We start from the raw sequence: 12,186 nt of genomic DNA, 5'->3' as shown, positions 1-12,186 counted from the left end.
GGACTGGAACTTGATTCAACAGTTGAACTAAAGGACTTGAGACTTCAGGTTGGAGACTTAGGAGTTTAGAATAAAGTCTGTTTGCTTTAGCTCAGGACATCCTAATAAAAGCTCTCCTTTTGCTTTAAAACCCTGAGCTCATTGTCAAATTAATATTAGATCTAATTGATTAAAAACCTTTGTTTTTTTATTTCAGGGCATTTCTATGCAAATAACTGTAATCGTTCACAGCTCTTTGGTATGTTGAACCGTGAATTTCATGAAGTACTTGTTTACATTTACATACATAAAAGATAAAATGCTTTAATGTTGAATTTAAATATTTTGTCAAGAATCCCCTGGAGGCAATATCTGCCTGAAGTCTGTGAAGAATCTGTGAATAATCAGCAGAGAGATCTCCTCCTGCCTGATGCTTTGGCACGCCGATGCTGCAGCTGTATGTCTTCTCTGGTTGTTTGTCTTTATGCGTTTAGTTTTGCCGGGAGCTAATGAGATGCAGCTATAGCAGGTTAAAGTGTTCCGACTGCCTCATGCTTTGCAGAATATTTTACCAGCTTCATTCAAAATCTTTGGGGCTTGCGTTTGCAGTTTGGGTTAATTGCCCATCTGTACCTTGCAGGTCCATCTAGTGAACTTCTTTTACTTCCCCCAAAGTTTAAACTCTTGCTTTACCTCCTTTATTGTTCCTGCTGTCTTTTCGAAAAATGCTTGCGGTTCTGTGCCCTTAGGAAACTCTTCTCCACTTAAGACAGCACAGAGCTCTTTTCAGTTTGCGGTGGGTTTACAATAACTGCTTCCAAAATGCTAATTTTCACATTTAAAATCCCCAGATCCATGAAAACGCTTTGAGTCTGAATTTTAGTTGGGTTTCAGGATCCTGGAAGAGGTTTTTACACAATAGAGGGATGCAATTCCTGAATACGTCCTCTACATTTTGTAAATCTGGTACAAAAAAATGCTTTAAACAATTGATGATGTATATTTGATGAATTTTTATGTATTAATTTGTATTATAATCTGCACTTTAAACTTGTCTTACTTTATAACCTAAATATTTTCTGAATATCTATAAGTGGAGGTTTGTTTTTTTAATCATATAACACACAATAATAGTAAAAACATCTATCACATTATGATTTAAGCCTTTTTGTGTGATTACTCTTTTTTTCTCAACATTAACTTTTCATTGTATTACAGCTGCAAACAAAGGCCAATTTTCTTTGTCTTTAGAGAACTACATTTTGTTTCTGTTCGGATATAAAAAACATTTAAACTGTTGTTTTTTTTGGTGTGTGTACAGTAGCAGAGGGTGCTGAGCTCCATCCCACACAGACCAACAAATGGTGCTATTCTTTTGCCCAACAGCTAAATGATGACCTGTCAAAAGCACATAAAAGGCGACAGCCCTGAAAGTGTTACTTCCAACATCTTTAAAACAAAGCTGACTTGGTTCTAGTGATTAGGCGCTCCTTGGAGATTTCAAACGTGAGGAGTTACTCACATGAGGGAGAGCAATTAGCAGTTTTTTGCCACAAATAATCAGACCAATTCAATAAAACATCTTTAGCTCTTTTTGTGTATAGTTGTTGGTGCAGCTATTCATTGAGATTAGTGAGAAATTTGTCACCACTGCCCTTGTGTGGTAAATGGTGTATACTTAAATAGCTCTTTTCTACCTACAAGGCCCAAATTGCTTTACAGTCACACACACATTCACACACTGGTGGCGGATCCGCTGCCGAACACAGGCGCCCGCCTACTACCAGAGGCAAGGTGGGGTTCAGTGTCTTGCCCAAGGAAGCATTGACTCATGGGCGTGCAACGCGGGAATCGAACCTGCAATTTTATGATCCTGGGTCGACCGCCCTACCGCTGCTCCACAGCCACCCCACCTGCACCTTGTGTGCTTTAGTCCTTAATTGTAATAATTTATTAATAATAAATGTTTTTTAGGGCTTAGACTAAAATATTAATCCAAAATTTTTGGCAAATGGGCTTTATGGTGGCCCATTTGTTAGCACTTTTGCTTCACAGCAAGAAGGTTTAAATCCCAGCTGGAGCGTATGCTGTGTGGAGTTTGCATGTTCTCCCCATGCGTGCTTGAGCACTCTTCCCATGGTGCAAAAGCATACTTCATGGGTTAATTGGCATCTTTAAAATGCCTCTAGGAGTTTGTGTGTTTGTTCATGCCCCTGCAACAGACTGGTGACCTGTTCAGGGTGTACCCAGGCCTCGCCCGACATTAGCTGGGTTGGCTCCAGCAGCCCTGTGACCCCAAAAGGGCGAGTCTGTAGATGGATGGAATTTCCAGTAAACCATGTCAGATTTTCAATATTAGACGAAAAGCACCGTAGTTATGTTGTAAGCAGCAGATAAAATGTGGACTTCACTGTTTTCTAATGCAAGTTGTGCATCTTTGATTGTCAGTGATCACCTGTGGCGACCCTGGTATTCCTGCCAATGGACTAAGACTTGGTGAGGAGGTCACGGTGGGGCACAATGTGACATTCTTGTGCCAGCCGGGTTATGTGATGGTGGGAGGTGACAGCAGCATCACCCTGACCTGCACCAACAACGGAACCTGGAGTGGAACCATGCCAGAATGTCAAGGTGAGCACCCACAGAAACAGGATTATATTCCGTGCCGTACTTGACACACAACGCAGTCAACCTCGATAACCTTCAGACAATGCTGCAACAAGCTGTGCACATCTGCAAGACGAAGCACACGCTTACTCGCTGAGATATAACAGGGTTATCGAGGAAGGTGATGCCGAGCTTCCTGCATGGTCAGATAGTGTCACATTAGAGTGCACTTGCAGCAAAAAAAGTGTATTTGCATAAGAAAGTGCCGTTGAAGCAAAGTATGAGGCATGAAACTGTTATTTTGTGGGGTTGCTATGTCATTTTCAGATAAATGTGTTGAAAAACTAAAATAGAAAAATATTTGGCTAAGCACTGCAACACCAGTCCCTTTTCTTAAAAATAGTTCTAAATAAACAATATTTTATAGGTAAAAATATATTGGGTTTTATTCATGGCATTTCTTTGAATGTATCTTTAAAGAAAAATTAGGGCATGTAAAATGTATACATTGGAAATAAATTAATTTTAGACAAAAGTAGATTTGTTTAATTCTTTTAGCTATCAATTCGATTTTATGATGGTTAAAAAAGGCGCAATTATAATGCAATAATGTTAAAAAGGACACTGTTTTGCAAGTTATAAACTGTGTGCCTTATTTTGTTCTGTCTTCCAGCTTACATGGGGCCATAGCTTACAAACTTTCTTTTTTAATTATTTTTTCTTTATTTTTTTCTCTTTTTTGGGGCGACTGTGGTGCAGATGTAGAACAGTTACCTCTTATCTCAAGGTTGCAGGTTCAGTTCCTGCCCTGCCTACCCATGTGTTAAAGTGTCTTTGAGCAAGACACTGAACACACTGAACATTGCTCCTGGTGGTTATCGGTTGGTGCCAGTGTTCTGCAGCGGAGCTGCCATCAGTGTGTGAATGTGAGTGTGCGTGGGTGAATGGGACTGTGATTGTGAGGGTCTTTGCCCCTTCTAAATAGCTAGTAAAGCGCTGTATAAGTATACACCATTCACCAGTTAATTGTTATGTTGCACGGCAAACACAATGTATATCATGGGGAGAAATTTTTATGAAGTTATGTAAACTAATAATTGGGTTCTATGCAAATAAAGAAAAGATTAGTCATTGATATTGCCTATATACATCCAGCGGTTTTCATCAAGGACTACCTTGTCCTCTCTCCTGAGTCTTGAGCCACTTCTGATCAGAATGTGGACATGATCCTCTGATGTGTATCTTTTGTCGCAGGCATGCTGATGGACAGCTGTGACATGGCCTGAGGAGCTGGCTCTTCTCTTCTGAGCCATGTCTTTGCCATTTAGTGTTCTCCACATGCACGTTTGAGCACTCCTCATCGTGAACAAAAAGCTGCCTGGCTTGTGTTTGAGTATTTTATCCTCTGGAAGAGCCTACTTCAGTCCTGAGTGTGTTGCTGGCTTTGCGTCGGAGTATTGTGTTTGCAGAACATCTTTAGAAGTTTCACAGACAATCTTGACACTTTTTCAATACTTTTGTTTGTGTTCCTGCCTTTCTTTAGTTTTTTTTTATTATTCTTTTATGATGATTCCCACCCTTTTTTGCCAAAGCCCACCTCCAAACTTGTTTCCTGGTGTTTTAATATTTTTTCCTGTTTGGTAGTCATTGCGTCATTCAGCTTAGGAATAATGGAGAAAAGATAGGTTGCTTGACAAGAAAATAAAAATTAACATTACACTTCAAAAGCTATCATTATCCAAAGGAGGTATCCTCGGGCATCCCTCTCCCAGAGCCATTTGCTCCACAGCCGTCACAGGATATTAACATACCTATTTTAGGCCAGTTACACATCAACCCAGCATAAGTTACACCTACTCTTACACATAGATAGCTTTTCAACACATAATGGAGCTGTAATCTATATTATTCAATGAGAAAAGGGATGTTTGCAGGAAGTCTTTTCAATATCTGTTCAGTTTTAACCAGGGGCGAAAAAAGAAATTTGTTTATGCTGGTGCTATGACAAATCATATCAATTAAAATATTTTTAAAAGCAGTAAATGCAGATATGCTTCGATTTATCGATGAATTTATATAGCCAACCAGATCGATCTGTCTGAGGCAAGTTTTTAATTAAATCTAATCAACCAATACCATTATAAAATCATTTCAAAAAGAAATTAAACCTAATTAATTAATTAGGTTTTTTCTTTTACTCAATGTAAAAATGGTCGAGTGCATCACATTGGACAACACGCATATGATGCAGCAAATACCGATCAAGCCATCATTCTAGTCCAATCTGTGGAAACATAATGATGTTCCATTTGGATTATTTTGATGCAGAAAAACAACAGTGGGCTGAAATTAAAACAATTTGGATTTGCCATTAATTCATGTTTACTTGTTTGTTTGTTCACATATTTAATTACACTTGATTATCTTGCAATAAATACAAGGAATCTGGAAAACTGAGTAACACTGGTTAAAATTTTGGCTCAAGATGTCCTGGATCAATGTTAGATCAGTGAATCGGATCGTTCAAAACAAACCGATATCCGCCATGAACGGAATTGTTAAAATGAATCATTACACCCCTAATGCAGGTAAATGCAGTTGAGAATAAATTTTGACAGTAAATAAAAATGTAGACGGGGCTATGGGAAAAAATTATTTTAATTGAAATTGAAACAGATGCTAAAATGATTAGCTAAAGTGCTGCCTAGTTCACAAATTTAGCAGCATCAGTTCGCAGCTGCTTTTAAATAGGTGTTAAAGGAGCAAAAGTGGCCACACAATTGATCTTTCAGCCAGGACTGTTTGCCTCCAACAGATCCTATACGGGTACGCAGTATTGAATGGTACCGGCTTACTTTCAGCCCTGGTTTTAACATGTTCATGTTCTAAACCCAATGAAGCCGGGCTGGAGCCTATCCTGGCCACTCATGGGCGAAGGCAGGGGACATCCTGCACAGGTCCCCAGTCCGTCGCGGCCCACAAATCACACACTCATACACACCTAAGAAGAGAGTTCTCCCTGCCTGAACGGGGAGATCATGCAAACTCCACACAGTAAGGTCACCCCTCTGTGTTCTGTTTCAGATCCCCTAGCCGGGATCTACATGCGTTTCAGACATCCACATTCCAAAGCGTTGTGGTAACTTGTAGCTATACATATTTTTAGGACAATTTTTGGGCATTTCATACAACACATTAACCCTGAGCGTGTAATGAAAGTTAAACTAGGTTGAACTTTGACCAACCTGGGACTCTGATTTGGTAGTGACGTGTGGATAATGTCCCTTTGAAACGTCCTATATCAATCATTTCTTAATTCTTTTAGAGTAAACTATACCTTTAGCACACAAAAGAACAATTTAAAATTTAGTATTAGTTTTTTTCGTGAGGTATTTTCCTTCCCAGAGGTGAGAGGACTTGATCTTTGAGGCGCCGCCCTTTGATCTTTGTGGGACCCGCCCATTTTATGACGTCATCATAGAACCAGGCTCGGCAACATGTCTGCGTTTCGCTACAAAAACAAACAACATCCGAACCTTTGCAAAGATGTATGTGCATATTGTACATTTAAATTAAAAGCGTTTTTCAAATCACCAGTAGCTCTGCGGAGAAAGTGTGTGTGTGTGTGTTAGCCTGGAGGTGGTGCTGGTGGTGCAAACTCTTCCGGGAAGGGGCTGTTCCCCACTTTGTGATGTCGCAATGTGAGAACCCACTCGTTTCGTAGTTTGGAAGGTGCTGGTGTTCAGAGCATAGGTTTTTAAATGAAATGCGTGCAATAATCAAAATACCACTTTGGGGTTGTTTTTTGTGAGGAATTAACAACATAATTTACTTAAAAGCTCAAAAAGTTGATTTTAAGTTATGTAGACCCTTTCATTTATCAAAGTTTCAACTGTTTGAAATTTGATCATGAAGAAGAATCTAATAATTACAGTTTGTGCCCATCCAGAATTATATGACACCAAGTAGGTCATTTGTCTGAATAGAGCTGTGAAGGAAAAAGCCTGGAATAAGATTCGTGAGATTTGCACAACTTCAACGCTTTGCACAAACCCTCCTTCAACTGAAGGTGGTGGACATGCGCTGGCATCAGGTATCAACAGTCCAGTGTAAACACCATGGGTTAAATGCACATTCTAGAGTCCACGTTTAGTGCATTTTTGATGGCGTGTCACGTGCCTACTGTGAACGTAGCTTAAGATGGTTTATTATTCATTGGAGCTGTCAATATGCATATCAGCTCGCAAAACATAACAGCTCTAATGACCTGTTAACATTATGACAGATGGTGCTTAAATAAACAAATGCAAAAGAGGTTTCAGTGCAAACTTGTCTTGAAACATTGGACTCTGTTGTTTTTGTATATTTTAAGTATTCAAATATTGAAATACAACCAATCTATGATCTTCAACTTTTTTGGGTGTTTGGGACTGCAGGGCAGGTTGCAGCTCTGCTTGGAGGAAACTGAAACATCCAAATGAGAAAAAAATTCTTTCTAAACTGTGTCCTAGGTCAGGATCGACTCCCAATTGAGACTCAATAAAAGACATCTGAGTATCATTCCTGCACAAGGTCAAAAACCTCAACTGATTGTGTAGAAGTTGTGGTTTTATTCCCACTTCCTCCTTTCAGTGTTTTTCTAAATGTCCAGATGCCTTCTGCTGCCTTATCTACACGATTTTAAATAAAAACTGTTTCAATTGATATGAGACATGAAGATGACGCTCCTTCAAATTTGAAAGAATGTAAACTGAATCAGAAATTTGGAACGGTTAGAGGGGAAAAAAGCATAGCTGATGTATATTATTCAATAAAGTAAGTAAAAATGTAATTTTACTTGATTTAAAAGGAATTTAAAGTTACATAACCTTAACAGACTGAATCTAAATTCAGCAATTCAAAGTACAAGTGATAGAAAACTACAACTATGCATCCTGCTATACACTGAAGCCTTTTGAAGACTCTTCTAAGCTCATACACCCCCCATTTAAAGTCTATAGCAAATGGATATTGCTGTCGCATGCCCATCAGTCTATAATTTATGTTCCCCGTGCATGGAGGCATAGATTAGCATTTCTCTTATTGACACTAAAACAAGGAAGATTAACTTGTACAGCCAACAGTTCAGGACACAGCAAGAGAAGCGCCGACAAGACAAATGGTGGCTTATTGTTGCTAAGGAACTGCTCCCACGTGGCTGTATCAGCAACTGCGAAGCAAGCTTTTTGTTTTATGTTTGCCTCTGGAGGAATGGTAAGGGACAAATTACATGTGAGCAAAAGACGCAGCATGTGAGAGACTGGCATGAACACACAAGCACAGGCTCAGCAACCTGTTGAAAAATGCATTCACAAGAAAAATATGTAGAATAAATCACAGAAAAGATGGCATTTTTTTAATAATCAAAGATGTTGTGCTTGGAATGCTGCTGGGAACCTCTGACCCTCCTTTTTGCTACATTTTTTCTTCATCTCTTCTTTTTACTTCATTCCATCTTTCTCTCAGTTTAGATCTAAAACAACTTTGATTTGTAACATTTTGTTTGCGTGGCTCATTACTCACGTGCTCCCCCATATGGTGACTTGGTGGTGTAAATCGATGCTGCTGACCACTTTAAATGATGTGGAATGACAAGGCGAGCTTGTGAGTGAACACATGCAAGCACAAAAGGATTCAGATACTCCCTATTTCTAATCCATGGCAGCTCCTGCATATGGAGTCCTAAACCTTTCATATTTAAATAAATAAATATGACCTCATGCAAATACACAATCAACCAATAAATCTCTAATAAATATACAAAAAGATCATGAAATTGTGAAAAACCTGCACAATGATTATAAATTTGTCACTATATTGTCAAATATATTTCATTTTGGTTTAAAAACCTGTTCATTATTTTAAAACAGCATTTTAAAATATTCATTTTAATCATGTTGAATATTATTATGAGTCAATGTCTTTTTTCAGAACCTCGGATTTCTAAATCAATATTTTCTTAAGTAGCTTTGTTTTTACTTCACATTGTTGTTTTTCAGGATTTGTTATTTATTTCATGAAGAGCTTTTCCAGCAGAATGACTATGTCCGTCAATCAGTGAAAGTGGGCGGGATCTAAACGCACATTGGCTGATCCCTGGAAATCGACTTATATTCCTGGACACCCGTTCTGCAGTGTACCAGTCAGAGAGATGACATATTTCAGCGACATCTGCACGGCTTTGCTGACATTTTAGGATCAAATAGAGTCAAACAATCCGTCTGCAGCATAGGATGTAAACATGGACGACTCTGTTTTTGTAGTTTGAGGGTTTGTGTGGACCAAACCACAGAGGAGCTCCGGTCGTCCACATCTTGAAGTCCTCCGTTGAAACACTCCTGACTTTCGTTCTCACTCCATTCAGAGCTCTTCTCTGCTCTGCAGCTAACAGCTCTGCTGTCTGTGCTCACAGATCCAGTCTGACGTCACATCGTGCCATACACTGTGCCGGCTCGCAGGAGGCAAGCTGGCGAGACAAGCTGTGGAAAGTGGAACCAGCCTGCTCGGGCCTCCTGAACCTTCTTATATTTTTCTATTTTCATTGAGACAATTATTACGAATCAGGTCCTCTGATTTCATTTTTCCCTCCGGGGGAAAATGTTGCCCCTTTCCTGCGATGACGTTTCTAACCGTGGTCGGGAAATGCAGCTGAGGCGTCGTCTGAGATCCGGGGTGTGATTTGGGGTTCACTTCCCCGTTCGGACTCTTGAGCCTCCACAGCGGGTTAATAAAAGAACCACTCTCTGTTCTTTTGGAGAAGACCTGTTTTTTATTACTTTTCCGGCGAACTGAACAACACACAGTTAACTTGCGCTCACACAAAAACACTCTTGCGCTGCGCATTCTGATAGAGATGGACAAAACCGCTGAGGCGGCCATCATCAAGTCATAGTTTGACTGCAGGAGCTGAAGCAGAGACTCTCTGGGATGATCATGAACTCAAACATGGAAATATTGTTATCATGTAGAACTATTCAAAATAAATAAACCTGATCTCTTAACATTCTCCGTGTGCATTGTGCATCCATGCATTGTAAGTAAGATAAACACAGACACTGCTCCATGTGGCTATCAGGCTAAAAACATTAGCTGGTAGCTCCTCCCACACACGGCATGGTGCGTTCATGGAACTCCAGTTCATAGAAGCGTAGTGGAGCTCCAACAGCCACCCAGCCTAACTTAGACCACTACTATATGTTCATGAGAAGATGAAAACTGCCGAACCGACCACAAAATCACCCGAATCATGCAAACTCGCCCAAAGCCACTTTTATCCGCAAATTTGGAACCAAAACTGGATGTGTAGAGGTGCATACTCCCCCTAGTGTTGAGGGGTGGGCATTGCACCGTCACGTTCGCTGAAGCATCTTCGATTGATGTAGTCAGGGTGCTGCTGCTTATGTCTGAGTAAAGGAGTAGTCAATCACAAAAGTGTCTCTGCTTTGTCTGGTTTGATTGACAGACAGAGTCATTCTGCTGAAAAAGCTCTTCATGAAATAAATAAGTCATTCTGAAAAACAGCAATGTGAAATAAAAAACAAATATACTTATAATAATATTCAACATCATTGAAAATGAATATTTTAAAATAATGAACAGGTTTTCAAAGCAAAAATGAAATATATTGAATAATATAATGGCTAATTTAAAATCTATGTGCAGGTTTTTCATAATTTCATGATCTTTTTATATATTTATGAGCGATTTATTGGTTGATTGTGTATTTGCACTAGGTAATATTTATTTATTTAAATATGAACAGTTTAGGACTCCATATCTGCAATCCCCTCTCCTTCTCCTGCTGTAGGGATGATGTGAACACACTGGAGAGTCGTGCAGATTTCGTGATTTTTCTCCTACTAGAAGTAGGGCCATCTGAGTGCTGTCAGGTGGCGTTGACCTGTATACATTAGAGGGTGACCCCTAAGGTCACTGCCCTCCCTCCCACTCATTTTTCCAGTGGTACAGTCGTTTTCTCTTGGGATAAATGAATAAAAGAAAGGGAAAGAGAGAAGAGTTTGATTGCTTGGGGAGCACTCGACTTTAATTTTGGTGTTCCGCAGTGTGGATATTAGAATAGAATACAAATTTCCCAAAGCCTTTTTTCTTCTTGTCACGACTCTCCTCCTCTCCTTTGGTCTTTTTCTATCTAGGACAAGGAACTGAAATCCAGAGTCTTAACCTACACTGCAAGACATTGTGAGAACAGATTGAGAGAAAAGCTATTTTTATCTGGAACCTGTGAGGTCGTGATTTTTTACTATTTTGCATGATTGGGCTGAAGTCGAAGGTGTAGCCCTTCAGCCTGGGTGAGATGCCTTAAACAGGACAGCTGCTGTCTGAGATGTAGCTGGGTGAGGTGTTAGGAGATGGAAAAGAAAACAAGATGAAAGGAAAGCAAAGCAGTGAAAGACAAACAACAGGCAAAAAGGTTTTTTACATGTGCCGACTTATGTGCATAATTTTCCACATAAAATGCGAATGTCGGGTTCTGACTTGGCATTCGTGTGCGATGCACATACTGTACACACACTAAGCAGATGACGCATCCTAAGCCTCACTCGGCAAGGATTCCTTTTGAATCCCAGGTTTGACATGTTCAGCTAAGAGGCACTAATGCTGCTTAGAAGTACTTAGGAAAATGGGCCACTCTCTTCTTCTTGTTCGGTTCTGCCTGCCACCCATGCCTGAAGTTTTTCAGGCTTCAAATCATTTCTCCAGCAGAGCTTACTGGATTAAAAGACCTACTCTTTTAATCAGTGTAATTTGCCTACTTTGTCTGTGTGCTTGCACATTCTTTAACTAGAACCTTCCCCCTCAATTGTTTTCTCATACATACACACTGCAGAGTTACTTGCATTAAGAAAAAAACAAAAAACTTTCATTTGTTGTGCTGTTCAAACAGAATTTTTCTAGTGAGACTCCAAAGCAACATGTTGACTCCTCAGCTTTATGAATTTGTTTTTTTACACTGAAGAGAAGACATTTGAAAAACTTTTTCTCAAGATGTCAAAATGAGAACTTTAAGAAAATCAAGTTGCAACTATTATATGGGTCCTTTTTTTGCTCTTTGTTCATCATGACCTAGATATACTTCCAAATATAATATACTTTTGAAGCATATCTATAGTGTACCTGCTGCACGAAGTCCACATGGAAAACGCTTTGGAACTATTAACAGACAAGAAGAAAAGGTAGTTCCACCTTGGGGAGAATGTGTGGAAATCCCACTGTGATCTGTTATGCATTCATTCAAGCTCAATTTGTAGAAAAAAGGTAACAGAAAAGTGGTCTATAGATACCTTCGTGATCATGAAGGTGTCTTATGTTCACACCTTCATGACCACATGACCACACTGTAGAGTAAAGGTAGAGCAGTCGATCCCTGATCAGAAGATTTCAGGCTTGGTTCATGCCTTACCCGCCTACTATATGAGTACAAGTGTCGTTGGGAAAGACACTGAAACCTGTATTGCTCCTGGTGGTTATGGGTTGGCGCCAGTGTTTGGCAGTTACCATCAGTGTGTGAATGTATGTGTGCATGGGTGACTGTAAAGTGCT

The 12,186-nt window shown here is 39.6% G+C and overlaps 1 protein-coding gene across 7 annotated transcripts in view; it reads left to right on the top strand.

Moving 5' to 3' along the window:
- Window positions 1-12,186, top strand: part of LOC101167820 (CUB and sushi domain-containing protein 3) — a 301,513-nt gene that overhangs the window by 257,950 nt on the left and 31,377 nt on the right. For all 7 annotated transcript variants that reach the window (XM_078933064.1, XM_078933067.1, XM_078933068.1 and 4 more), the window contains one exon: window positions 2,428-2,610. In XM_078933064.1, the coding sequence (XP_078789190.1) occupies window positions 2,428-2,610 (183 nt within the window). The remainder of the gene's footprint in view (window positions 1-2,427; window positions 2,611-12,186) is intronic.

Source organism: Oryzias latipes, chromosome 16, assembly GCF_053564925.1.
Source record: "Oryzias latipes strain Hd-rR chromosome 16, Olatipes_Hd-rR_3.1".
NCBI lineage: Eukaryota > Metazoa > Chordata > Actinopteri > Beloniformes > Adrianichthyidae > Oryzias > Oryzias latipes.
This window is presented reverse-complemented; position numbering and strand designations above follow the sequence as displayed.